At 62.6% G+C, this 23,938-nt stretch overlaps 7 protein-coding genes across 7 annotated transcripts; 2 read left to right on the forward strand and 5 right to left on the reverse strand.

Moving 5' to 3' along the window:
• Nucleotides 1-292: 292 nt before the first annotated feature.
• Nucleotides 293-2,322, forward strand: BXZ73DRAFT_106291 (uncharacterized protein; the record flags this gene model as incomplete). Its single annotated transcript, XM_048016581.1, has 2 exons — nucleotides 293-844; nucleotides 1,135-2,322. The coding sequence occupies 2 exons, from the start codon at nucleotides 293-295 to the stop codon at nucleotides 2,320-2,322; spliced, it is 1,740 nt and encodes a 579-aa protein (XP_047872828.1).
• Nucleotides 2,323-2,971: 649 nt separating this feature from the next.
• Nucleotides 2,972-5,347, reverse strand: BXZ73DRAFT_54463 (copper radical oxidase; the record flags this gene model as incomplete). Its single annotated transcript, XM_048021171.1, has 9 exons — nucleotides 2,972-3,243; nucleotides 3,307-3,427; nucleotides 3,478-3,743; nucleotides 3,800-4,517; nucleotides 4,572-4,602; nucleotides 4,661-4,741; nucleotides 4,861-5,050; nucleotides 5,103-5,193; nucleotides 5,261-5,347. Coding segments are annotated over 9 exons (1,857 nt in total), but the record flags the coding sequence as incomplete, so codon positions are not given.
• Nucleotides 5,348-6,662: 1,315 nt separating this feature from the next.
• On the reverse strand, nucleotides 6,663-9,106 carry BXZ73DRAFT_92663 (DUF1929-domain-containing protein; the record flags this gene model as incomplete). The annotated part of the gene is made up of 7 exons (XM_048026443.1): nucleotides 6,663-7,201; nucleotides 7,251-8,060; nucleotides 8,087-8,230; nucleotides 8,286-8,382; nucleotides 8,435-8,926; nucleotides 8,988-9,016; nucleotides 9,046-9,106. 7 exons carry the CDS (start codon nucleotides 9,104-9,106, stop codon nucleotides 6,663-6,665), a joined length of 2,172 nt encoding a protein of 723 aa, XP_047872830.1.
• Nucleotides 9,107-9,498: 392 nt separating this feature from the next.
• Nucleotides 9,499-11,769, reverse strand: BXZ73DRAFT_92664 (aryl-alcohol-oxidase from pleurotus Eryingii; the record flags this gene model as incomplete). Its single annotated transcript, XM_048026444.1, has 10 exons — nucleotides 9,499-9,591; nucleotides 9,661-9,731; nucleotides 9,752-10,024; nucleotides 10,080-10,167; nucleotides 10,222-10,637; nucleotides 10,692-10,877; nucleotides 10,931-11,135; nucleotides 11,187-11,293; nucleotides 11,348-11,508; nucleotides 11,537-11,769. 10 exons carry the CDS (start codon nucleotides 11,767-11,769, stop codon nucleotides 9,499-9,501), a joined length of 1,833 nt encoding a protein of 610 aa, XP_047872831.1.
• Nucleotides 11,770-12,319: 550 nt separating this feature from the next.
• BXZ73DRAFT_81422 (enoyl-CoA hydratase) lies at nucleotides 12,320-13,806 on the reverse strand (the record flags this gene model as incomplete). Its single annotated transcript, XM_048023496.1, has 6 exons — nucleotides 12,320-12,369; nucleotides 12,425-12,722; nucleotides 12,780-12,965; nucleotides 13,274-13,347; nucleotides 13,422-13,457; nucleotides 13,515-13,806. 6 exons carry the CDS (start codon nucleotides 13,804-13,806, stop codon nucleotides 12,320-12,322), a joined length of 936 nt encoding a protein of 311 aa, XP_047872832.1.
• A 670-nt stretch (nucleotides 13,807-14,476) lies between these two features.
• On the reverse strand, nucleotides 14,477-20,947 carry BXZ73DRAFT_92666 (acetyl-CoA synthetase-like protein; the record flags this gene model as incomplete). The annotated part of the gene is made up of 13 exons (XM_048026445.1): nucleotides 14,477-14,601; nucleotides 14,665-14,808; nucleotides 14,912-15,023; nucleotides 15,082-15,182; nucleotides 15,232-15,949; nucleotides 15,984-16,377; nucleotides 16,428-16,751; nucleotides 16,808-18,651; nucleotides 18,703-19,090; nucleotides 19,117-19,313; nucleotides 19,368-20,087; nucleotides 20,139-20,531; nucleotides 20,603-20,947. 13 exons carry the CDS (start codon nucleotides 20,945-20,947, stop codon nucleotides 14,477-14,479), a joined length of 5,805 nt encoding a protein of 1,934 aa, XP_047872833.1.
• A 1,417-nt stretch (nucleotides 20,948-22,364) lies between these two features.
• Nucleotides 22,365-23,624, forward strand: BXZ73DRAFT_106294 (2OG-Fe dioxygenase-domain-containing protein; the record flags this gene model as incomplete). Its single annotated transcript, XM_048016582.1, has 6 exons — nucleotides 22,365-22,809; nucleotides 22,875-23,050; nucleotides 23,110-23,297; nucleotides 23,357-23,420; nucleotides 23,476-23,528; nucleotides 23,579-23,624. The coding sequence occupies 6 exons, from the start codon at nucleotides 22,365-22,367 to the stop codon at nucleotides 23,622-23,624; spliced, it is 972 nt and encodes a 323-aa protein (XP_047872834.1).
• Between the last annotated feature and the right edge of the window lie 314 nt (nucleotides 23,625-23,938).

A 23,938-nucleotide genomic window follows, 5' to 3' on the forward strand; every position in this document is an offset into this window, starting at 1 on the left:
TAGGACGAATATAGACACACGGGGACGTTGGCTGGACACCACGGATGAGACGCCTAATTACATAGGGACGAGTCGCTGTGCACGAGCTTGCTGTTTGGGAGACTGTATGGGACCAAGCTTTTCGAACGGGAAACGGTGGTGGCCATGGCGCGGATGGATGAAGGGCGGAAGAAGCAACGGACGTCGCGGGGCCTGGGAGTCGGACGGCGGACCGCCTCAAGATGCCGTTTTGCAAGCCTCCTCTCCCATTCACCAACCTCCTCCTCCATCCCCCGTCCCTCCCTCGCGCCCCATGGCGACGCGCGTGGCCACCTCCACTCTCGACCCCGCTGACGATGTGTTCGCCGCCGTCTGGGCCGACACCCACCCGCAGGCGGGTCCCCACCCCTCGCACCCATACGCTCCCTCCCCCTCCGCCTCTACCTCCCAACCCCAGGTGCACTCTCACTCCGCCTCCGCCTCGTCCTCCGCCCTCCGGAGAAACGATACCTCGAAGCGCAGACGCGGCTCTGACACCCTCGCCCGCCGCGGACGCATCGACCACCCGTCTCCCGACCGGGACGGCGACGCTCCCCCGAGCCCCATTCACGGCCGCTCCCGGACGCTCGACGACCACGCTAGCGCAGGGGGCTACTGGCTTGCGAAGCAGGGCTCGATGAACACGCCCCATCACCCGCTCAAGCACTCGTCAAGCCGGGCGTCGACGAGCGAGCACGGCACCCGCCCGTCGATGCGACGCGTGCTGACCACGAACGGTGCCAAAGACGATGTGCCGGATAGTCCGGTGGATACCGGGGCGGACTCGAATGCGAACGACCGGGAGACTTTGGTGATCGTGCATGAGGTGAGTTCAGTGACGGAGTCTGCTCTCGAGCCCACGTCCTCCCAAGATCGACACCTCTCCCTCACGCTGTCTTTAATGCACGTTAGCCCATGAATCCGCCGGATATTTTCCCGGTAGACAGCCACCGGACTGGCCTTCCTGTGAGCTTTCGAGGGCGGGCATCGTGGAGATCAGACTCGACGAAGCCAATGGATCCTCGTCATCCCATGCATATTTTCATCTCAAACTGCTCTCTTCTTCCTCTCATCTATCTGTTGCAGGTCCAGCACGCTTACATGCTCTCTTCGTAGGTCCAACCGAAAGATTCATTGGCAGGCGTCGCCCTCAAATACGGCATTACCCTGCCTGAACTTCGGCGCGCGAACCAGATGTGGACATCAGACTCGATACACCTCCGCAAGGTGCTCTATATCCCAGTAGACAAGACCCGTCAGGCATTACACCTTAGAGGCGCCCTCATAGATCTCACCACACGGGCCGCCGCCGACGGCCAACCGCTCTCCTCGTACCCGGATTCCCAAGAGCGCTCCAGCAGCCCACCCTCCCAACCTCTCATCTCTCTCGACGACAGTCCCAAAGCCGCCAACTCTGACCTCCCGGACATCGGCAAGCTTACCATACGGCGAGTACCCGCCTCCCAGCTTTCCTACTTCCCCCCACCCGCCCACCCTTCGCCCATGCTCGAGTCCACGCGCCGCCTCCCCGCCTTCTCCTCCGCCGCCACGCTCCCCACCGCGCTCGGCCGCCCCAAACGCAGCCGCTCCGCGCTCCCCTCCGGCTTCAGCGGCGCCGGCGCTTCCGCAGCCGCCCCGCCGCCCTCCGCGTTTCAAGGCCTGCTCGACGCCTTCGCGTCCAGCCTGCAGCGCTCCGCGGCGGCGAAGCCCCACCCGCACGCGCCCGCGCAGCTCTTCGGCGCGCCCTCGCTCGCCGCGCGCCTCAGCCTCGACTCCGCGCCCCCAAGCGGGACGCCGTCGAGCACGAGCGACGAGCTCGACTGGGAGCACGAGCTTGAGGACGTCACTCGCTCCCGCCGGAAGCACGCCGGGCCCAGCGGGGGTGCGAGCGGTGGGGCCGGCGTCGCGATCCCGCGCCCCCGCGCCCCCGCGGAGGACCGCCGGGCGGCGTCCGCGAGCCTGAACGACGCGCCCGCGGGCGCGCTCCGGCGCGCGGGCGAGCGCGACGGCGTCGAGCTCGACGCGTGGCGGCCCCCGACGCACCCGACGCACCGGCGGAACGGGTGCGGGAGCGACGAGCCGCGCGGGCGCGCGGGGGTCGTGCCGTACACGGAGACGGACGCGGAGACGGAAGAGGATGGCGGGGGCGGAGGCGCGGTGCTCCGCGCGCGCGGGGCGGAGTGGGGGTCCCCGAAGAAGACGCGGGGCGGGTCGCGGAGCGCGGTGCGCACGGCGCAGATGGAGCCTTCCCCAGGGATGCAGCTGCCTGCGATGGCACCGAAGCGGGTGGGGACGCAGGCGTAGCGCCGCTCGCCGGGGGGAGCGGGTGGGGGGTCGAGCGTTGAGTACTTGAGTGTCGGTGTACGTTTTGTCTGTCCAGCTTTGCTTTCGGGTCGGAGCGCGCTCTTCGCGCCTCTAGGTGTGTGCGCTGGACGGTGCTGTTGTCGATCGTGCTTGGTCTCGGATGGACGTGGTGGCAATCATATAGTGTACCATAGACATATGTTATTCGCATCGCACAGTGCTCCTAGAGCCAGTCAACCTCGCAGACTCCGGTTGTGTGCTCTGCCTCCTCTCCTTCAAACCCTCAGCGATATGCGACGGTGTCATCGATTGCAATGTGCAAGTGCGCGGGGGCCTTTAACTATGGACCTAAAGTAATCACGAAAAGAAGGGAAGCGGCCAAGCCGTGCGAACAAGCACTGCGGTGTGAGGGTACAGATGTCCAAGGGGAGAAGGTCCAATGGCGACGTATGAATGTAATGCAGAAAAGTCCACGGAGATACGAGTCACGACGTTGCAGTAGGATACACTATTAGCACGGGAGTAGAACACCATGCCATATTGAATCATCGTAAAAGTGTCTGGCACGGGGCGTCAGAGTCCCACAGTGTCCACGGTCGTCGAGGTTCGTCACAGTCCTGCAGACATGAGAGCAAAGCGTCCTAAGTACTTACCACGACGCACACAGCAGCGCGAGCGCGACCACGCCTGCCGCGCCGAGGGTGGGCGCGCGTGCAGCGCCGCGCGCCGCGTTCGGCTTCGTCACGTCCGGGCTCCCGTTCGACTCCGACGGGCCGTTCGGGTTCGACGAGTCCGTGTCCGAGAGCGTCTGCGACGAAGGGAGCGCCACGGCCGCGCTGACCGGCTGGGTCTCGATCTTGCCGCTGCCGACCATGACCTGGACGCCGACGGAGGGCACGCCGTTGACGACGACGAACAGCACTGCGGTCACGACGCCGTGAGTACGGGCGCGGAGCGGACAGACCAAGGGAGAGGAAAACGCACGAGCGGGGCCCGGGGGGAACATCGCCGCGTTGGGCGGCATCTGCGCGACGTGCAGCGTCGCGCTCCCGTTCGTCTGCGCGGTGTAGGTCATCTCGAGCTCGAGCATGCGCTGGCCCATGTTCTGTTGCGCTCGGAGTCAGCACGCGCTCCCCTCAGCCGTGCGGGACGTACCATCGCGTGCGTCGAGAACCCGGTGCGGACGACGACGACGGTGGTGTTCTTGACGTTCGCCTGGTCCCCGGCGAGGTCGTCCTTCGTGAGCGACACGTTGAAGTACGGGCCGCCGTACGAGAGCGCGCTCGGGAGGCCCGCGGGCTCGGGCCGGCGCTGGTTGAAGTACGACGGGTAGAAGTACTCGACCCGGTACTCCGTCGGGTACGTCACGTTGTCGACCGCGTAGTCCGCGTGCGGGTTCGAGCCCGAGACGAGGACGGAGCCTGCGGGGGCGAGGTCAGCAGCGCGCCCTTCCGCTCGCCCGACTCGAGCCGCTCACCGTCGGGGAGGAGCGTCGCGCTCGAGTGGTACATGCGCGGGACGGTGCTCGCGGAGAGGCCGTCGCGCGACCACCGCTTGCCCGCCGGCGCGCTCGGGTCGTACATGACCGGGAGCAGGACGGGGTGGTCCGCGTACGACTCCTGGATGGTCCACGACTGCGTGCCGTACCCGGCCGTGCCCGTCTGCGCGCCGTTGAGCATGAGCAGCCGGCCGTCGGGGAGGGCGATGAACTGGCCCATCGAGCGGCCCTCGGGGAGCGGGTCGTCGCGCGCGTACGTGCCGTCCGCGTCCGGGCTGATGCGCACGCACGACGTCGACGCGTTGTAGTTCACGATCGCCCACGCGTCCGGGGTCCACTGGTCGGTCTGGATGTCGGACCCGCCGCAGAAGAGGAGCGTGGCGGTGTAGTTGTTCGCCTTCGTGAGCGGGAGCATCGCCGTCGCGCCGCTCGCCGGGTACACGCGCACGGCGTCGAGCATGTCGTCCAGCGCGGTCTCCTTGTGCGTCTTCACGTCGAGCAGGACGGTCTTGAAGTTCGCCTGCAGGAAGACCTTGCCGGACGGGAGCGACCATGCGAGCGGGTACAGGTTGACGGGGAGGGTGCTCGAGAGGAAGTTGGAGGTCACGATGCCGTCGTCCGTGGGAGGGAAGATCTCCCAGGTCGGGTTGTCCTGGCTGGCGCTGTTGACGTAGCCGCCCCACAGGTCGCCTCCGAGCTATCGGAGAGAAATCAGCATCACTGCCATTGGTGAGCCGACGAGAAAGCCCACGATGATTGCAGAGCCATCCGCAAGAGTTTCCCTGCACCGTGAGATCAATGTCAGAACACGGCGGCCACGCAGTCGCCGAAATCACTGACAGAGTTGGATACCATCGCCTCGTCGTCATAGGCTGTACGAGCACCCAGTTGCAGCTCTCGTCGTCGCACGGATCGATGAGTCTGAATCATTACAGTGAGCGCGACAGTTCTCCTCAGCGCCAGAGTTGTATTCACCGGATCCTGTAAAGCGATGCTTCAGTCTGACAGCCCAATCGGACAGAACAAGTCAGACGACGCACGACTTGCCGCCGTCGGGGTCGTCGTACACCCCGCCGCCGTTCTGGCTGTCCGCGGGGTCGCCGCCCGTCTTCACGGCCTGGTTGCCGCCGACGTTGATCCACGTCCCGTTTCCGAGGACGGTGCCCCCAGCGCAGAACGAGTTCGTCACGACGTCCATCGCGCGGCCGTCATTCTTGCTGACCGAGTACTCTGCGCGTGAGCGTGAGCACCAAGCATATCCCCGCACACGGTCGCGCCCTACCTGCCCCCCACGCCGGGTGTCCGTTGATCTGGGTCGGGTTGTTCTCGACCTTGTCGACAATGTACACCTTGTCCAAGGTCCCGAGAAAGAGCTGGGCATCGGGCCGAAGCGTGAGCGCGCGCCAAGAAACCGAGGATCCGAGCGATCCGAAGACGGACCTGTTGAGCGCTGACGATACTGTTCCCCACGATCTTGAACTGCCCGAGGGGGGCGTTCTGGGTCGCAGGTTGACCTGGGGTGGAGGCGCGGAAACCAAAACAAAGAGAGAAAGTGCGGCGAGGGCCGCGCGCACGCTGGCCTTGGCGAAGGAGGCGGCCATTCCTGGAAGACGCGGAAGCCGTGCGCCGAAACGGAGAGGACGAAGAAGAAAGAGAGACCGGGGAGCAGAGACGAGTGTGCTCCGTCTTTAACTGTCGCCGGCAGGCGACGGACGGGAACAGCAGCCCATGAGCGCGGGTGGGCTCCGGAGCGATGACCGGCAAGGAGGTAGCGAGCGCGTCGCCCGGCCGCTGAGACCGGCACGGGGAGCAGCTGGGGAGCTGGGGAGATCGGAGCCGCGTCAAGCCGCGGTCCTGTCACTTTACCCACCCCCGTGTTTCAGCCCGGGTGAACGACGAAAGCATGGACCTGCTCCGAGATCATGCCCGTTTTGCGGGTGAGTCGGATGGCATCATGGATACGCAAAAAGTACTCAAATATAGTAAGTAGCCCGGTGCCTCCAGCCTTGGAACAGACTGCAGGACCGACGGCAGTGGGTGTAGCAGTCGCTGGAGACCGCCCTGCCGAGCGCTGCACAGTGCACTGGGAGGCGGAAGGCGGCGACAGGTGTCCGAAGTGGGAGTCACGAGGAGACCCGCCCCGCGCTCGGATCCTAAAGGCGCCTATGTTACGACGCCTGCACAGCATCAAATTCCTCCACTGAATTCCAAGTTCAGCAGGCTGGGCAGTGGCGGGAGCCAGCCACGACTTGGCGCATCCGTCGAACGGCGACGCGTACCCTCTGCACCTGTGGGGACTGCAATAGTACTTGCTGGACGTCCTTCAGCGCAGCCTCAAGCAGTATCTCTGCACTCCACGCGGTCTGGAAATTCCGTCAGACTTCAAACGCGGCGTAGTACCGCGTCTCCCGGCATGAATCGATCTCACCGGTCAGAGCGTCTCCGATCGCCTGGAGACGTGCATGTTCCTACGTGTTCCCGGCGTGGTCGCAGCTCTCGAACGCGCTTCGGCATGTAAAGATAGCCAGTGTTAGGAGAGAGGAGAAATCGTCAGAAGGTCGTGAGCGGAGAGGGTATATGACAAAGATGGAGTATACGAGCGTCATGGCGAGCACAAAAATACAGAACGCAGTAACAGCGGAAGCTCGGCGGCCGCAGTGGGCATGGAGCCCACAGGAAGTCAAAAGCGGGCCCGATACCTGTCCGTGGGAGCGTGATGAAAAGCAAGTGAATAGCGCGCCCGGCGCAAAACGACACAGCGATGAGGTATACAGTATATTCCGAACTCACAACAAGGTCCGTGCCACGCACACCATCCTGTCCACCCCCTCCCCCTCCCTCTTCAAAACCTCCCCGGCCGCGCGCTCGCGTTGCTCACCCTCGGCGCGTTCTGGTGGTACGGGTCGAACTCCGCGCTGTGCGACCGCGCGTCGTCGTAGTACGGCGACGGCGGGCGCCCGTCCAAGCTCAGCGCGCTCGCGCTCGCCCCCGCCGCCCACGCCCCGCCCTCGTTCAAGCTACCCTGTGGCACCGGCGCGAACGCGCTCGAGTCAGATCCCCTGAGCGCACGACCCCCCGCGCCGCCCGCGGCCGCGCGGACAGACGTCGTCCCGCCCATCGGGTACCCCCGCGCGGACGACGCCTGTCGCGCGGCCGCGCGCCGCTGCCGCGCCCGCCACACCCCGAACAGCGCACCGAGTACTCCGACGGCGGCGATCGCCGCGATGATTCCGCCGACGATGGCGCCCGTGTGGGACGCGCCGCTCTTGCCGTTGTTGTTGTTGCTGTCGCCGCTGCCCGTGCTGTTCCCGGACCCGCTGCCGGTCACGTTGTCGTTCCCGACGGACGATGGGAGCGCGACCGCGACCGCGTCGGCTGCGTCTCGATGTTCCCGAGCCGACGGTGACCCAGGACGCGTTGGACGGGATACCGGAGACGGTGACGAAGAGGAGGGCGGGACCGGGCTGGAAGAGGTTCGGGTTGGGCGGGAGCTGGGAGACGTGGAGCTGGATCGAGCCGTCGCTGTTCACGGTGTAGGTGTTGTTGAGCTGCATGGAGCGCTGGCCCATGTTCATCGCGTGCGTTGTCCAGCCGCCGCGGATGAGGACAACGGTGGTGTTCTCCGCCGCGTCGTTCGCGGAGCCGGTGTACGCGGAGGAAGGGAGGGTGAGGTCGAAGAACTGGCCGCCATAAGTGAGCGTCGAGGGAGCGCCGGTGAAGGTGGGCCGGTTCGAGGCCGCAAAGTAGCTAGGGTAGAAGACCTCGGCGGTATACGTGGTCGGGAAAACCACGTTCGTGTTGACATCCACGTTAGGGTTTGAGCCGGCGACCAAAACCGACGCATCTGGAAGGAGGATGGCAGACGAGTGGTAGAGACGGGCAATTGACGAGGTGTCGAAGCCAGCGTTCGACCACTGTGAGCCGGCGGGAGCACGAGGGTTGTAGATCGCGGGCTTGCCCACGGGGGCGGAAGCGAGCGACTCGCCGAACGGCAGCTGGAGGGTGTTGAGAGTGCGGGACGAGTAGCCGGCAGTGCCGTTCCCACCGCCGTTGATGACGAGCATGGTGAGATCGGGGAGGGCGATGAACTGGCCCATGGTGCGTCCCGTCTCGAGCATGTCGTCAACCTCGACGTAGTCCACCGAAGTAGAACCATCTGTGGGCTCCGGGGTGATAGTGTGGCACTTGTTCGACGAGGGGATGGTCCAGGTGTCGGCCCAGGGCCAGGATAGTTGCCCCACTGGTCGTCGGTCATGAAGATGCCACCGCAGAATATGACGGTGGGCGTCCAGTTGTTCTCGGGGGTGAGAGGAAGCATGGCGGTGGCACCGGAGGCGGGGTAGACACGGACAATCTGACCGGGCATGTCGGGCAGGTCAGTCTCGGTGTTAGTGTCGGGGTCCCAGAGCACTAGAAGAGGAGACACGGTTAGAGCGAAGAAAGAGAGGCCGAGTCAAGCACGGACTTGTGGAATAGTTGGCCTGGAGGAACATCTTGCCGGAGGGCATGAGGAAGGTGTGGGGGTAGGCGTTGAGCCCCGAGGTCTTGACCATGAACTGCATCTGAACAGGGGGCCGTTCGCAGGGAAGAACTCGTAGGTCGGGTTGGCACCACCCCCTGGGTGGCGGGATCGGTGTTGGGAGTGTTTCGGTTGATGTAACCACCGCCGGTCATGCCACCGATGATGGCAATGGAACCGTCGGCGCGAGCCTCCGCGGTGGAGTACCAGCGCATGCTCTGCATGGACAGGAGAGAGGAGTTGTCGAACCACTGGCACTGGGGGGAGCTGAAGTCATCAGAGGAGCCGCAAGGGTTGAGGACGCGAATGGCCTTCCTGCCGTCGAAGTCACCGAAAGTGGCGTTGAAAGCGGGGTCTCCTGTGCCGCCACCAGGGCCGACGGCCGCGTTGCCACCGAATGTGACGAAGGAGCCGTTTGGGAGGTGGAGGCCGGACGCGCAGAAGACGTTTGTGCTGACGCCCATGGTGGACGCGGTGCGGGAGGCGATGTCGTAGACGGCGCCCATGGCAGGGACGCCGTTGAAGGTGGCCTGGTTGGCCTCGGACTTGTCGAGGATGTAAACCTTTTCAAGGTTTCCCAGGAACATCTGGATGGATGAAGGCCGGTTTGAGAGGAGGAGACGCGGAATGGAAAGGCAAGCGACTAACCATCATCGCGCTGACTTGGGTGTTTCCTCCTGGCTCAAACGAGCCGGCAACGTGGGACCGAGAGCGGAGGCGGCCGCAGCGAGCGACAGAGCCAGCAGAGCAAGCTGGCGATTTTTCATCGTGAAAGCGCAGGGGAGGCGTGAAGCTAGGAGGGTGGTAAGGGCGGACCACTAGACTAGACCTGATCGAGGGGTGTCCTGGGGAAGCAAAGGAGCGTCGGACGAGGGCGGTGGTGGGCGGAAGGAAGAGACGGACTTGCGGAGGGCGAGAAAGCGTGTGTGAACCCGAGCGACCGACCGCCCATGCATCCCGTGCGTATGGGGCAACGCGATGACGCTCATCGGCGTGGGTGCTATATATACCTACCCCCGATATAGTTCGTGTCGGCATCTTTCGGCATTCTCGAGCGCTACCTACAGCGGAAATCAACGGCACGCCTGCACGAATCATTCGGGTCCCCGACATAGACACATATTCTTAGTCCTCGTCCCAGACTCCGACCACGACGCTCTCAACACGCTCTGTGCCCCGCCTTGATGAGATCCGCCGCCCTCTCCGCGAACGCGTACACCACCGCCTGCGGATGGGCCGCCGGGATGAACGGCTGCAAACCGCGAACCCCTGCGTGAGCACGACCCCACACAACAGCAAGGAAAGAAACCGCCCGACTCACGAACACGCTCGCATCCACCACCCTCAGCCCCTCCACACCCCGCACACGCAGATCCGGTTCACCACCGCGCCCTTCGCCCCCGCCCCCGCACACGCCCCCATACGCGCCGTGCCTGTCGGGTGCCAGATCGTCGCCGCCTGCGCGCGCGCCCACGCGTCCAGCGCCGAGTCATCGTCCACATCCACGTCCGCGAACGGCCCCGCTGCGCCCGACACGACGCCCGCGAACGCGGGCGCGGCGACGAAGCGGAGCGAGGCGCGCAGGGCCGCGCGCATCGCGCGCACGTCGAAGGCAGTCGAGAGGAACGCGGGGTCGATGACCGGGAAGTCGAACGGGGACGACGAGTTCAGGGTCACCGAGCCGCCTGGGCGCGTGTGTGGGTCAGTTGCGTGGCTTGCAAGAGCTCGGAGCGGACGCACGAGAGGAGGGCGCGACGAGGACGGTGTTCAGCGTGAAGAACGCGCCCGTCGCGGGCACCGGGTCCCCCACCGTCGACGCAAAGCCAGGCTGCAACCACCATGCAAGTCAGCCCTCGATCGCGCACACGACGCGCGTACGCACCCTGAACAGAATCTCAAAGTGCGGCGACGTCGGCCCCGCGCTCGGGTCCTCCTCCGTCGCCCACACCCCGTCGTCCGCCGGGATCCTCAACCACGCGACCTGGTTCGTGCCGCCGTTCGCCATCAGCCCCGCGTGCTTCTGCTCCCAGCCCGCGACGAGCTCGGCGAGGAGCGTCGCGTTGCGCGCGATCGGGTCCAGCGGGTCGTCCTCCGCGTGCACGAGCCCGAGCTGGCTTTCGACGCGCGGGTGGTCCGCCAGGTTTTGCCCGACGGCGGGGGCGTCGAGCACGACCGGGATGCCGAGAGCGGCGAGGTGCGCGGCGGGACCGATGCCGGAGAGCATGAGTAGCTGGGGGCTGTTGATCGCCCCGGCGGAGAGAATGACCTCCTTTGTTGCGTTCAGAGTGTAGAGCGGGGCTAGAAGGTGGGACGTTCAGCGGCCCTTGCTCGTCGCGCGCCAACGTGACGTACTGGTGCTGTTTTGTGTGAACTGAACCCCGCGGAATACGGCTTTGTCACCGTGCGTTCCGGTCTGAATAAGCTTAGTGACCGTGGTGTTCAGTAGCACATCGAAGTTTGGCCTGGAAATCACCGGGTGAATGTACGCCGTAGCTGAGCTCGTGCGCATCCCATTCCCAAACGTGCCCTGCACCCAACCTGACACCCGAGTCAGTTCCAAAGAATAAACTGGCAGCGTTGAGACGACGAACCGATACCAATGGGGTCACCGGATCCCTGATCGACGTTGAACGGGAACTCATCCGCAAGCTCTTGCGTAGCACCGATCACATTATCGTCCGTCGGGAACGGAATGGCAGGAAGAGAGAAGTTGACAGGCCCATCGTGTCCATGTATGTGAGGTAGAATCTGGCCTGAGATATTGTGGTGGTCGGTCGGAGGAACGAGGTGCTCGAGCTGCACAGACGAGGTCAGTCCATCGCGCTTGGTGGACTTCAGCCCTTTCACCTTGCGGTAGTAAGGTTCGATCGCATCCCACGACCAGCCCGAATCCCCGCTGACGTTCGCGTACCTGTTCCAGTCGTCGCGGGAGGCCCGCGTCCAAACCATCAAGTCTGCCATCGCGACCATGAGCCGATATGAGTTGAACCGGAGGTTCGACGACTCACTTATGCTTGAACTCCCGCCGAGCACGCGGCCGCGGGAGTACGTCAACACGCGGTCGTCGAGACCCGCCTGTGGCGTCGTGGTGTAGTTCCAGTCGTACGGGGTGTTCGGGTTGAGCGTGTACCCGAGATAGGGGACGTGTATATTGAGCACGTTCGTGTCGCTGTCGGTTTCAACGTCAGCCCGTGAACCGATGAATAATAGAAAAAACTCGCTCTGGCCCCGCTTCGATCAACAGCACCTGGGTCTTGGGGTTCTCCGAAAGGCGGCTGGCCACCGTACCCCCACCAGGACCCGCTCCTACGACAATGTAGTCGTACGTCTTGTGAGACGGAAGTTGAGCCGGGTCGCTGAAAAGAGCGCCTCGGACCCGCGGTTGGAAGCACGCGGCAACCAGAAAGGCGGTTAGTACTTCCCGAACCATCTTCACTCCGTCGCAGGATTGGCGGAAGGCGGGCTGACGAGTGCGAAGGCCTTCGCGAAGGTCTTCTTATATAGTGTCCTGGTACCCGATGGTCTGGGTTCCAGGTCCGACAGAGAAGATGGCGAAGGTGTTCCCGGGGCTTCTGTCCGTGTTTCCCGGTTGGTACAATGCGGGCGTTCACACTGAGTAATAGTCTAAATAAACTTTCAACTAGAGCCACCGATTGGCTCGTACCACTTTGCAAATACATTAGCAATTGATATGCGCAAAAAACGTTCGTACTCACGAGCCACCTATGTCATCCTCCTACTGGGGGGTGGAGGAAGGCAGGCGATGGAAAGAACCACGCTGTGGGAATGCAACTACTGCAACAGACAGCGAGTCCACATGATGATGCAAGGACGCGCGCGCGCTCTCAAACCCCGCGGACAAAGGCGCGAGCTAATCCTGTTCATCGGTCGAGCTTACGAGATGCGAGCATACCACGGCTCTTTTAAATCCACCCATAATACAAGCGTGATCCAGATACGCATAATCTTCTCCCAGCTGCTTACGAGTGGGTCCAAGTCGGCTTGCGCTTCTCCGCGAACGCACTCATCCCTGCGCGAAACCACGTCAGCAATCCGGACGCCTGGCGAGGCGCGAAAACACTCACCCTCCTTCTGGTCCTTGGTCGCGAACATGGAGTGGAAGATGCGGCGCTCGTAGCGCAGGCCCTCAGCGAGGGTGTGCTCGAACGCAGCGTTGACGGCCTCCTTGTTCGCCTGGACGGCGATCGCGCTCTTGCTCGCGATTACCGCGGCGAGCGCGACAGCCTCCTCGACGACCACGCCCGCGCCCTCGCCGACGACGCGCGAGACCATGCCCCACTCGGCGGCCTCCTTCGCGGACCAGTTCCGGCCGGTGAGCGTGAGCTCCATCGTACGCGACTTGCCGATCGTGCGCGCCAGACGCTGGGGACGCGGAGGTCAGGGACTGGTGAGGCGGAGCGGGAGGGACTGGGGACGGACCTGGGTGCCGCCGCCGCCGGGGATGACGCCGATGCTGATCTCGGGCTGGCCGAAGGTAGCGGTGGGGGAGGCGAGTATGATGTCACACATGAGCGCGAGCTCACACCCGCCGCCGAGCTGGAGAGAGAGCAGGTGGATGAGTATGGGTCCAGACGCAGTGATAGGAGCGCGAACGGCGGAATGGTCCTGTCAGAGGTAAATGACAGATTGCGCCAAGCCTGAATGCAGTACAGATGGAAAGTTTATAATGCATAGCATCGGTCATAACCTCGGCTCATGCAGTATGAACATATATGCGTCTTTGGATGGTGCGAGGCCTTTTTCCGGGGTTCATGCTATGCACCATGACCATATATGCATTATGAACCTTTCATCTGTATGTATTCGCAGTAGATGGGTCCAACTCAATGGGCGATGTGTGTACTCCAGTGAACCGGGATGCGCACAAAAAGCGCAGAGGAAGGGAAGCAAGGAAGGATTAGCCGGGGACTCACCGCATATCCGCTCACGGCTGCAATGATTGGTTTGCGGATGGTGGAGAGCGTGACCAGCTCTCGAGGAACTTGCCCTTGAACACGTCGGAACTAGGCAGCGTCTCGTGTCACGACAAGAACCGTGGCCAGAGAAGAAGTGTTTGCTCACATTCCTTGTCCTTCATCTCCTTGATGTCCGCGCCGGCTGGGACACAACGGCTCCGGTCCAGCATCGAACAAGGTTGAGAAGAGAGGTGCTTACCGGCAAACGCTCGGTCACTACCGGTGAGGACGAGCGCGCGAATGCTGTCATCCTCGTCAAACTCCTTGAGGGCGGCATTGAGTTCGTTGAAGAGAGGGGTGCAGAGCGCGTTGAGCGCTTTGGGGCGGTTGAGGGTGAGGAGGCCGACGCCCTCCGCGGGGCGAGAGGTGAGGATGTATTCGTACTGTGTGGTGGTCATGAAGCGGACTGAGAGGGGGGCGGAGCTGCGGAGGGCGCGGGCAGAGCGGAGGGCGGCGGTCGCGGAGGAGAGGGAGGAGCGGAGGGAGAGCATGGTGGGCTGTATAAAGTATGCTCCGGGGATCAGGCGAGATTGGGCCAGGAGCACGCAAGAGGAAAGCGACCACGAGGAGCAGCGGATGGAGGAACAAGACGAGCACGGTGACGGCAACGCGGCGACCGGGATGCTCGTCGTTGCGGACAACGCTCTGCTCGCCGTTCGACCACGTCCGACGCGCCTGGCGACGTCACCGACGCGTGGATCGGCGCTTCACGGCCGGGCCCGGCACTTCTCCTGCCCATGGTGCCCGCTCTTCTCTCCGCCGGCGGACTCGTTCGCCGCTTGAACGCCTCTGCCGCACTCATCGCGTTCATTCCGACACTTCGCCGCACGAGCACGCACGTTTAACTTGTGATTTCGTCTCAACAACGCTATCAAGAACGGGTTCTCGTCAGACGTTCAAACGCGTACGCCAGGAAACCTCCCGGCATCGATCGCCTGAAAGTTGGAAGTCGCGGGCATGCTCATGTGAACCCAAGCTCAAGTACCGTTGTGGTAGCCGCACTCCCACAGCCTGCTTCTTTTCGGTCTCGTTGACATCTACAGCGACGTTCAAAGCATGCGGTCGTCTTACTTATGGCTCAAAATTCCCACCTGGCGAGCGATCCGTCCTCCTTTCCTCTTTCTTGATATCCGATAGCGTAGACGAGCTCGACCCACTAAACTACGCAACAGAGGACGATGCCAACGTCTGGCGACGGAGCCACTCATCCACTGCCTTCGAAGCCTCCGCGCACAACGCCCGGTCCCGCATGAGGCTGTAATGGTCCGCGCCCCGACGGTGACAACCTCAAGTTGCGGCAAGACCGCCCTGGACCAAAACAGCAGCTCCTCGCTCCCGCCCTCGTCCACGATCCCGCCATCCCACTGTCAACGCTCGCCCCCGCTGCCCCCTCGCGTACGGCACTACGAAGCCGGCCTTCTCGATCTCCTCTCTCGCGCGGCTCGCGCCCGCGCGCACAAGTAGCACGGGGAAGTCGCAGCGCGCGGGGAAAACTCGCCCGCGAGCGCGTCAAAGTGCGCCTGGTGCGCGCGCGCGTAGTCGTCCGCCGACAGCCGGGCCTCTCGCGGGGCGCGGGGAGGGGCGCGGCGGGCGCACGAGCGCGGCGCCAGCCTTCGGAGTTGTAGCTGTCGAGGAGGACCACGCCATGGACGGGAAGACCGGCGGCGGCGCGGCGCGGGCGAGGGTGAGGGCGAGGGTTCCGCCCACACTCCAGCCGCCGAGGAAGATGTTGCGTGTGTCGGAGAGGAGGGGTCGTATGCGGAGACGTAGCTGGAGAAAGTAGGGAACTGGGCCTCCAGCTCGGCCAGCGTCGATGTTGGATTCGACACGGCGTAGACAGATCGGGAAAGAGGCCCCAAGTTCTCGTCTGCAAAGGATATAAGTACGGCGTGCTGAGAGGCATGGACTCGACTTACATTCGTTCCCAAGTCCTCCACCGTCATGGATGAGCCACAGCGGAGCCGCGGACTCATCGACATCACCCATTTGCACTTGCCATGCCAGCCCATTTGCAACTCCGGGGAGACCGCTGTCGCTCGACTGAGGCGACGATGTGCCCGTGAGGACTGCCTCGTCGATCCGCGCCGCGAGCGCAACGACCGTGGGGTCCGCACCAAAGTCCTTCAATGAGATCGACACTCCCGCCGCCTTAAGCCCCGCGAGCATGCGCACCACCCCAATCGAGTCGCCTCCCAGCGCGAAGAAGTCGTCGTGCACCGACAGCGCCTCGGCATCCCGCGCGAGCACATCCGCCCACACGCGCGCGATGAGCTGCTCCGCCCGACCCTCCGGCGTGCGGGGCGCGTGTGTCTGCGTGAGCGCCGTGGACACAGCTTCGATGCGCGCGGGTTCGAGCGTGCCCCAGAACCTCCGGAGCTGCTTGTGGTCAAACTTGCTGTTCGCGTTCTGCGGCATCGCGGCAAGCGCGAGCCACACCGTCGGGACGGCGTACGTTGGCACGGCCTGCCGACAGGCATCGATCAGGGTCGTGAGCCACGGCTTCACCGCGTCCGCACCGTCCGCATCCGCATCCGCATTTTCCGGGTCGAGCAGGACGAGCCGTGCCTCGCCGGCGGGCGCGAGCGCCTTGCTGACGAACGCGACGAGATGCGGCTGCCCTCTCAGCTCCAGCAGCTCGACGACCGCGAACGCCCCACCACCCCCGCACCAGCGATCGCGCCTCCGACTCGCCCGGATCGATGCGGAGCCCACGCAGCTTCACGAACGCGTCGTCCTGCCGGCCGAGGTACTCGATCAGCCCGTCGCTCGTCCACCTAGCGCGGTCGTTGGAGCGGTACATCGTCAGCCCGGGCGCGAACGGGTCGGGCACGAAGGCGGCGGCGGTGAGGTCGGGGCGGCCGAGGTATCCGCGCCCGACTTGGTTGCCCGAGAGGCAGAGCTCGCCGACGGCGCCGACGGGGACGCGGGTGTCTGGGCGGCGCGGGTCGACGATGTACGCCCGGGTGTCCCCGTATGGGCTGCCGATGACGCCCGCAGGGACGTTGGTGTCCGCGGTGAAGGTCATTCCTACGCAGCTGACCGTGACTTCGGTGGGACCGTAGCTGCGCGAGCTCGTTAGGACGTGCATGCCCGATAAGAGGGTCGCACTCACTCGTCCATGAAGGCAACCTTCCCCTTCCAGCGGTCAACGAGTTGACCGGGGAGCTTCTCCCCGCCCACCAGCAGGCTCTTCAGATGTGGATGGTCGACATCGGCTCGGATGAGCTGGGTGATAGCAGGAGTCAGCACCGTGTAATCGGCGCGGGTTGAATTCAAGACTTCTGAGAGGTCGGTGAGGACGTCGGCCATGTTCGCGAGGACAAGGGTAGCACCCTTAGTGAGCGCCATGAAGATGTCGCCGAGACCCTGATCGAAGGAGAAGGGAGAGAAGTGCAGAAGACGTTTGACATCCTGGATGGGATATACCGTCGTGCCACTAGAAGCGAAGTCAGAACTAAGACTGGAAGAGACACAAGCGAATAAAAGACATACTTTGCGACATAGCCCATGATGTTCCGGTGCTCGATCATAACACCCTTCGGTTCCCCAGTCGACCCGCTCGTAAAGATGATGTACGCCAGCGACTGCGGTGTCTGCTCCTTAACCACGCACCGCCCCCCATGGCTCCTTCCGCGCGCAAGCTCTCCCACCGTCCGGACCGGCACCCCCAGCCCGTGCGCAACCTCCGGCACCCCGACTCCGTCGCACACCACGAACGGCGCCTCGCACTGGCGCACGCACGCCGCGACACGCGCCGCAGGCCAGCCCACGTCAATCGGGACAAAAGCGGCCCCAGCCTTCATGAGCGCGACGATCGCGACGACGGCCTCCGTCTGGTCCCCGTCCTTGTCGAAGAGCACGGGCACAGGCGTCTCGTGCCGCACCCCGAGCGCGACGAGCCCGTGCGCGACGCGGTCCGCGAGCGCGTCGAGCTCCGCGTACGTGAGCGTGCGCCCGCCCGAGTGCTCGACGGCGACGCGCTCGGGGTGCGCCACCGCGGTCTTCTCGATGAGCCGGTGGACGAGGGGCTCCGCCGCGAGCGTTGGGTCGGGGGCGAGTCCGATGCCGACATTCTGCAGGAACGCGCGCTCTTCGTCTGAGACGATGTCGAGGTTCGCGAGCGTCGACGTCGGGTGGCGGAGGATGGCGTCCAGGGTCGCGAGCAGGTGGGTCTGGAACCAGCGCACGTCCGCGGCAGACAAGTGGCGGCTGTCGTACTCGATGTCGAACTTGAGCCCGCCGTCGTTCTGGAGCGGGAAGACCGTCACGCCAAGCGCGTAGTTCATCTCCATCTGGTGGCCGTGGATGTCCTCTCCAAAGAGTGGGTGCGCGTGTAGGTCAAGTTCGGGGATGTTCTCCACCGTGAGCAGCACTTGGAAGATGCTCCGCGAGCGACTGAAGGGGCTGGTGCGGATAATGTCTGCCAGTCCGGAGTACTCGTATGAGGCTGTGGCGCTGGAACGCGATTGGATGTCCGTAAGGAGGGTCGCGAGTGACGCGTCTGGAGGGAGGCGGACGCGGCAAGGCAGAGTGGTGATGCATGGGCCCACGACGTCTTCGATGCCAGGGAGGTCGACGGACCGACCAGAGGCCACGATGCCAAAGAGAACGTCGTCGCTGTTCGCGTGCATACCTAGCACGATAGATAGCGCCAGACGGATGAGACTCGACGGTGTCGCGTTATGGTCCTGGCAGAAGCTTGCCAGCGAGGAAAGTCCAGGAGGCGTCCAAACCGCGGAGACTAGCATGTCGGTAGCGACGTCGGCGGCATCGTGAGGGACCTTCGGCCAAGATAGGAGCGTTGCGTCTTCTAGTTCAGAACGCCAGAAGGAGAGGGCTTCATCCGTATCTTGTTGTAGAGTCCACTGCACGAATTCCGCGTAAAAGCGGGTTTGGTGGTCCGTGTGTGGGCGAGTGATACCTTCGACGATGGAGTGATAGGCCTTCTGGAGGTTTTCGAGGATGATCGGAAGGGTCCAACCGTCATACTGCGAGTGGTGGACCTGCAAAACCATGACTGATGATGTCGGGCCCTCGAACAAACCGACGCGAGTGGGGATGGCGCCAATGCGGAATCCGGCTCGGCGCGAGGATTCGAGATAGGTGGTGACAGCTGAATCTAAGGCCGCATCGTCGACGGCCGAGTGGAACGTCCAGGACATTTCGAGCGCATCGGACTTCTGAACAACCTGCAAGATGTCTGTGGCGGGAGCGGGAGGGATGACGAAGGCCGTGCGTAAAATTGGATGGTGTGCAACTACGGTTTTCCAAGATGCGCATAATGCGTCAGCTTTGTACCGGCCGGCGCGTCGGAAAGCATGTTGAGCCAAGTAGCTCTGGAGGTGCCACATTAGCATGAATCAATCGCAGCAGCTAGAGCAACGCACCTGAGGATTTGTCGTAGCAAGCGAAACGAGACCCGCCACTGACGGAGTGCACGGATATACATCTTCTATGGAGTCCTTTTCCCATCCGGTAAGCTCCGCAACGTCGTCCAGAGTCACCTTCGCAGTACTCATGAGAGACAAGGGAAGGTAAGATTGTTCTAGAGGCGCGTGTGTTGACGACATCGTCAAACGTGATTGGGCCTTCACTGTGGTCGCTTTCCGTAGGTCGCTTGTCTTGACATCGAAGCCCTTCACGCGGAGGGCTGCCGCGAGGTGGATAATCGAGATGGAATCGCCGCCGCACTGGTAGAACGGTCTGTCGATGGGTACAGAAGCCACGGGAATTTTGAGGATCTTTGCCCAGCACTCCGCGACGGTGGCTTCTGTACTGATAGCGGCTCCGCGTTGTCGCACGTAGCAACGTTTTCCGTGACCAGCGGGAGGTCAAGCGCCCATTGACCGAGGAGTCGGCGGTCCGCCTTGCCATTTACGGTCGCCGGAAGTTTGCCGAGGTGGACGAGGGCGGACGGATGCATGTACACCGGCAACTTGCGCTGCACCGCGAGCATAATCGCTCCCTCAACGTGGGCAACATCGACGTCGGTTCCAGGCTGCAGGACAAAAGTGAGTACAGAGCCTCTCGAATACCAGCGCCTACGACGTACCTCAGGAGAGTAGAAACCGACGAGATCCTCGCGTCCGCCCCTCGCGCGCTTGACTACGCACGCGTTCTGCACCCCGCGCACCTCCGCCATCGTCGTCTCGATCTCCAAGATCTCTATCCGCTGCCCGCGAACCTTAACCTGCTGGTCCGCCCGGCCGTAACACTTCAGATTCCCGCTTTCCGTCCACGCCACGAGGTCCCCCGTGTTATACATGCGCTCCCCAGGCACGAAAGGGTCCGGGCGGAACGTCGCCGCGGTGAGGTCGGGGCGTCCGAGGTACCCCTTGCTTACTTGCGGACCCGCGGTCCACAGTGTGCCGACGGCGCCTCGCGGCACGAGGCGCAGGTCCTCGTCGAGCACGTACGCCCTGTTCGCGCCAAACGGGCGCCCGATGATCGCGGGGTCGGGCAGCGCGGGGTCGACCTCGGCGAAGACGCAGCAGACGGCGGCCTCGGTGGGGCCGTAGACGTTGCCGAGCTTGAGGCCGGCGGCGAAGGCGCGGTCGCGGACGAGGACGGTGAGCATCTCGCCGCCGCTGCACATGGTGTCGAGGGTGGGGACTTGGGAGGGCTCTATGAGGCTGAGGACCGTGGGGGTGGACATGATGACGTTGACCCGGAGGCGGCGGAGGACGGCGTTGATGTCGTCGAACATGTCTTCTTTGGTGGCGATGCAGAGGCACCCGCCGGACGTGAGAGGGATGAAGATGTCCCAGATGGTCTGCGCATGGCGTGAGTGACAAGTCCTTGACGAGCAAAGAAGTTCACTCACAAAGTCGAACGCGTAGTTATTAGGAAGGAACATCCGGAGGTCGTTGCGCGAGCGCAGTCCACGGTTCAGTCGCGGACCGTCGATAACGGCGCTCACAGCCGCGGTGTGGTGCACAGCGACTCCTTTGGGAGTACCCGTTGTCCCGGATGTGAAAATGACATACGCGATGTCTTCCCCGGCGCCGTGCGAACAGAAGTTGGTGACGGGATCCGGCAGCGACGGAAGTGCGTCGATAGCGATAGCATTGACCTCTTCTTGCAAGCGGTGTCGGAGGTCTCCGAGGAGCAGTGATTCCGTCAGCACTAGCTGTGCACCCACGATGTCGACAATAGAGGTTGTGCGCTCTGTGGGGTGTTCAATGTCGAGAGGAACGTAAGCAGCGCCTGTCTTAAGCTGCGAATCGGAGATAACACATATGAGCCACCGGCAACTCGATAGAAATGCGGATAAAGTCAAGTACATACCACAGAGAAAATCGCGACTATCATGTCGATCCCACGAGTAAAGAAGAGGGGGACCATCACTCCGGGGCCCACCGCGTGTGTTGAAGCAAGATAGTGAGCAAGTTCTTCACAGCGGCGATTCATCTCCCCGTAGGACATAGTAATGACCAAACCCTGCACGTCGAATGCCAGTGCGGGGAGATCAGTGTGTATGCGTGCGACATCCTCGAAGTAGCGATGAAGGCATGAATGGGTGACTTCGGAAGGTAGAGAAAAGTCTGTTCCTAAGGCGACGAGAGCCTCTATATCAGACTCGGGGGGTTCGAGGGTTTCGGTCGAGGGGATATTGGAGGGTGGTAGGGACATGATAGGCGCGTCGAAAAAAGGTAGGACAAAGCTGTTCTTGTGGAATAGCGGGGTTAATCCCAGTGTTGACGGAGATACTGAGGAGAAACGGACAAGTGGTAAACGGTCTGGACGGGTGTAAGAAAGAGGAGAGTGGCGTACTAAAGCAGATCACCGTCGCAGGACGTGTCGGCCACCACGAACCCAGGTAGGAGTAGGATGTGGATATGAGGAGAGCAGTGTAAGAGTGTCGATAACTCAGAGCTCCGGAGACGGAGTGGTGAGGTGGTGAGTCGAATCTATGCCTTCGTGTCCTAGAGGTGATGAAACGAGAGTGTGTTGGGAGCCAGGTCGGACACTGAGCAAGAACCCTGGAGAATAACTTGGTCCGATATGGTGTCGGAGGTCCTTCCGCACTCCAGACCAAGATACCCAAGCGCCGCCGATGGGGCCCCGCCGCGAAAGGGGCAATTGCATATGGACTCGCAACGCTGGTCGGCTGGCCAAGGTTGCAGCAGCGCTCCGATTTGAAAATAGTGTACAGCACCCCTTCGCTGCGAATGTCGTAACTGTCCTTCACATGGATCTGCGGAACATGTCAGAATCAGCGCGCACCAAAAGGGATCCAAGCACGGCAAACTCTCACGTCTTCCGAAACAAGCGCAGGTGGGATGTGAGTCTGCCGACGATCGAAGAAGAGTCACTTGAGCCGCCGCGGCATTACGCAAGGCCATGGAAAGAAACGATGACAGCCGCAGTGAGAGCTCCACGGTGTGTTGGAGCTGGTCAGAATAAACAGGCGATCTGAACGGGGCGCGCGACATCGCGGAGCGACCAGAACCGGCGTCGTCAGGCTCTGGCACGAACAAAATACAGCGCAGACCCCGGATACCACTCGGCGCTAGGGGACCGTGGGAGCCTTCCGGTGTGGTCGGCGCTTGTTCGCTCGTCCTCATTGCTCGTCCCCCTTCTCGGCAAACTCGGCCGAGTGTAAGCTGAGGGACCCCCACCGCTCCGTCGGCCGGTGGCGTAGATATTGGGTAATGATGCAAAGGGTGCGTTCCAGGCGCTATGTGTCTTCCGGCTCGGCCAGCTCGCTCAAACTTGAAACGTCCGCGTCAGGTCCGCAGGGCACACCCTCTATGTTCACGATGCTTGAACCCCACACAGTCACAATCGGCGTTTCGATCCCCAGATGCTCCCGCGTCTCGGCTTGGATGCCGCTTTCAAATCCACCTCAAGTCTGGCTCGCCCTCGATCGTGACCTAGGGCTCTGCCTCAGATGCTATATATTCCATCGTCAATTTGCAACATACAAACCCAAGTACTCTCTTGACCTCCGACCTCTATCATCTTACCTGATCTGCTTCTGCTTGTGTAATTATTGTCTTAATTCACTCACGCTTCGCTCCTCTGACGTCGTTCTTGTTGTACCAGGATGCAACGCTTCGTCGTTTCCCGTCAGGCTTTTGCTACGCTCCCGCGTGTATCCCGTCGCACCCTGGCCAGTGTCACCTCCGAATGCGTGTCTAAATATTCGTGTTCGCGGTCTTCTGTCCCCCGGGCCGCCCACCTCAACACCAGTTTCCCCACTACCCTCGGATCCTATCGTCGATCCTTCCCCGTTCTCAACAACGCCTCCTTCATCCGTTTCAACCCGTCATCGGACCCATCCTTTGCCAGTTCATCTGAATTCCGCGATTGGGTCGCTTCGCTCCAGTCTCACTTCGACGTCCTCCCTGCAGACCCTAACGCACCCGTAAGCGCCGCGCGCTTCCGCCAGTACTCACGGGCCTTCGTCCTTCCCTTCGAAGACAAGCCCCGCGTTTATTGGGCACCGGGTCATGTTCGAGACGGAAGCGATATCACGTACTACAACCAAGGTTTTCCGTTTACCGCCCCGCGATATATCGGAAATAGGTGTCCTGATATTTTGCCTACACTTTAGGCGTTTTCAACCCGGAGCATGACTCTGAGCGACGCGGGATGCCCTCCATTCCGCCCCACATGCGCGTCAGTCCTCTTCTGGAGAAGCTCATTCTGACCGATGTCTCCTTGTGCGACTGGTCTATCGACGAGCTCCGGCACCCGATAATCGTCGGTGTGCATTTCATTAAGACTGCTGTGAGTTCATGTACGACTTTCGCGCTCTGCCGACGATGACCTGGGGCGGATTTGTGCAGCCGTCCGAGAAATATCCAGTATCCACGACGACACCGAACGCATTGCATCAAGACGGGCACAAGTTCTCTTTCGTGCACCTGGTCCGGCGGCGCAACGCTGCTGGTGGTGTGAACGTCATCGCTGGACGGGGTGGTCAATACGCCGGGCTGCAGCCAGAGGACGTCCCTGAACCCGATGTGCTCGCACGGTGGGTGAACATATTTTCTCCATGCACGTCTCTAAGCGCTTTGGATTGAATTCGCTCAGGTTCTACTTGGAGTCTCCGCTGGACACTTGGGCGGCTTACGATGAGAAGTGTTCCCACTATGCGGTGAGCCAGGGCGTGATCTGGAGCAACGTTCAGAGGTCTAAACGTTATTCCCCAGGGTCCGGTCATGCAAGAGAAATCGGGCGCTGAACCGAGCGAGCGTAGCGTGATGTAAGTACGTGCTCCATTCACTCGCGCCACCTCGCTAACGGGAGACACAGCATCTGCGACATTGAACCGATGGTAGCGGCTGTCTGCCCGATTTGATTCCACCGAGGTCCGAGCGGAGGCGGGTGTGGAGGCGGGTGATAGGTGGGAGCGGAGGGAGGGCGCTGGGAGCCATGATGTGCTTCGGGACGGGAGTTGGATGTAGCGAGCGATGTTACCGAAAGAGGCAGCCCGTGTGCCGCCAAGAGCAAGCACTGCCACCGCCGTCCGATGAATGCGCGTCTGCGGTATCCGGGGTCCGTGTCCACAACATTGCTCGCCCTTGCAGCGCGCGACTCTTGTCTTCCACCCCTCGGCCAGACCGCGAGCCCGTCCTCTCGAGCCCGGCCTCGCCATCTCGGCCTTCCGGTTCT

Source organism: Epithele typhae, assembly GCF_022376455.1.
Source record: "Epithele typhae strain CBS 203.58 chromosome Unknown BXZ73scaffold_80, whole genome shotgun sequence".
Classification (NCBI taxonomy): Eukaryota; Fungi; Basidiomycota; class Agaricomycetes; order Polyporales; family Epitheliaceae; genus Epithele; species Epithele typhae.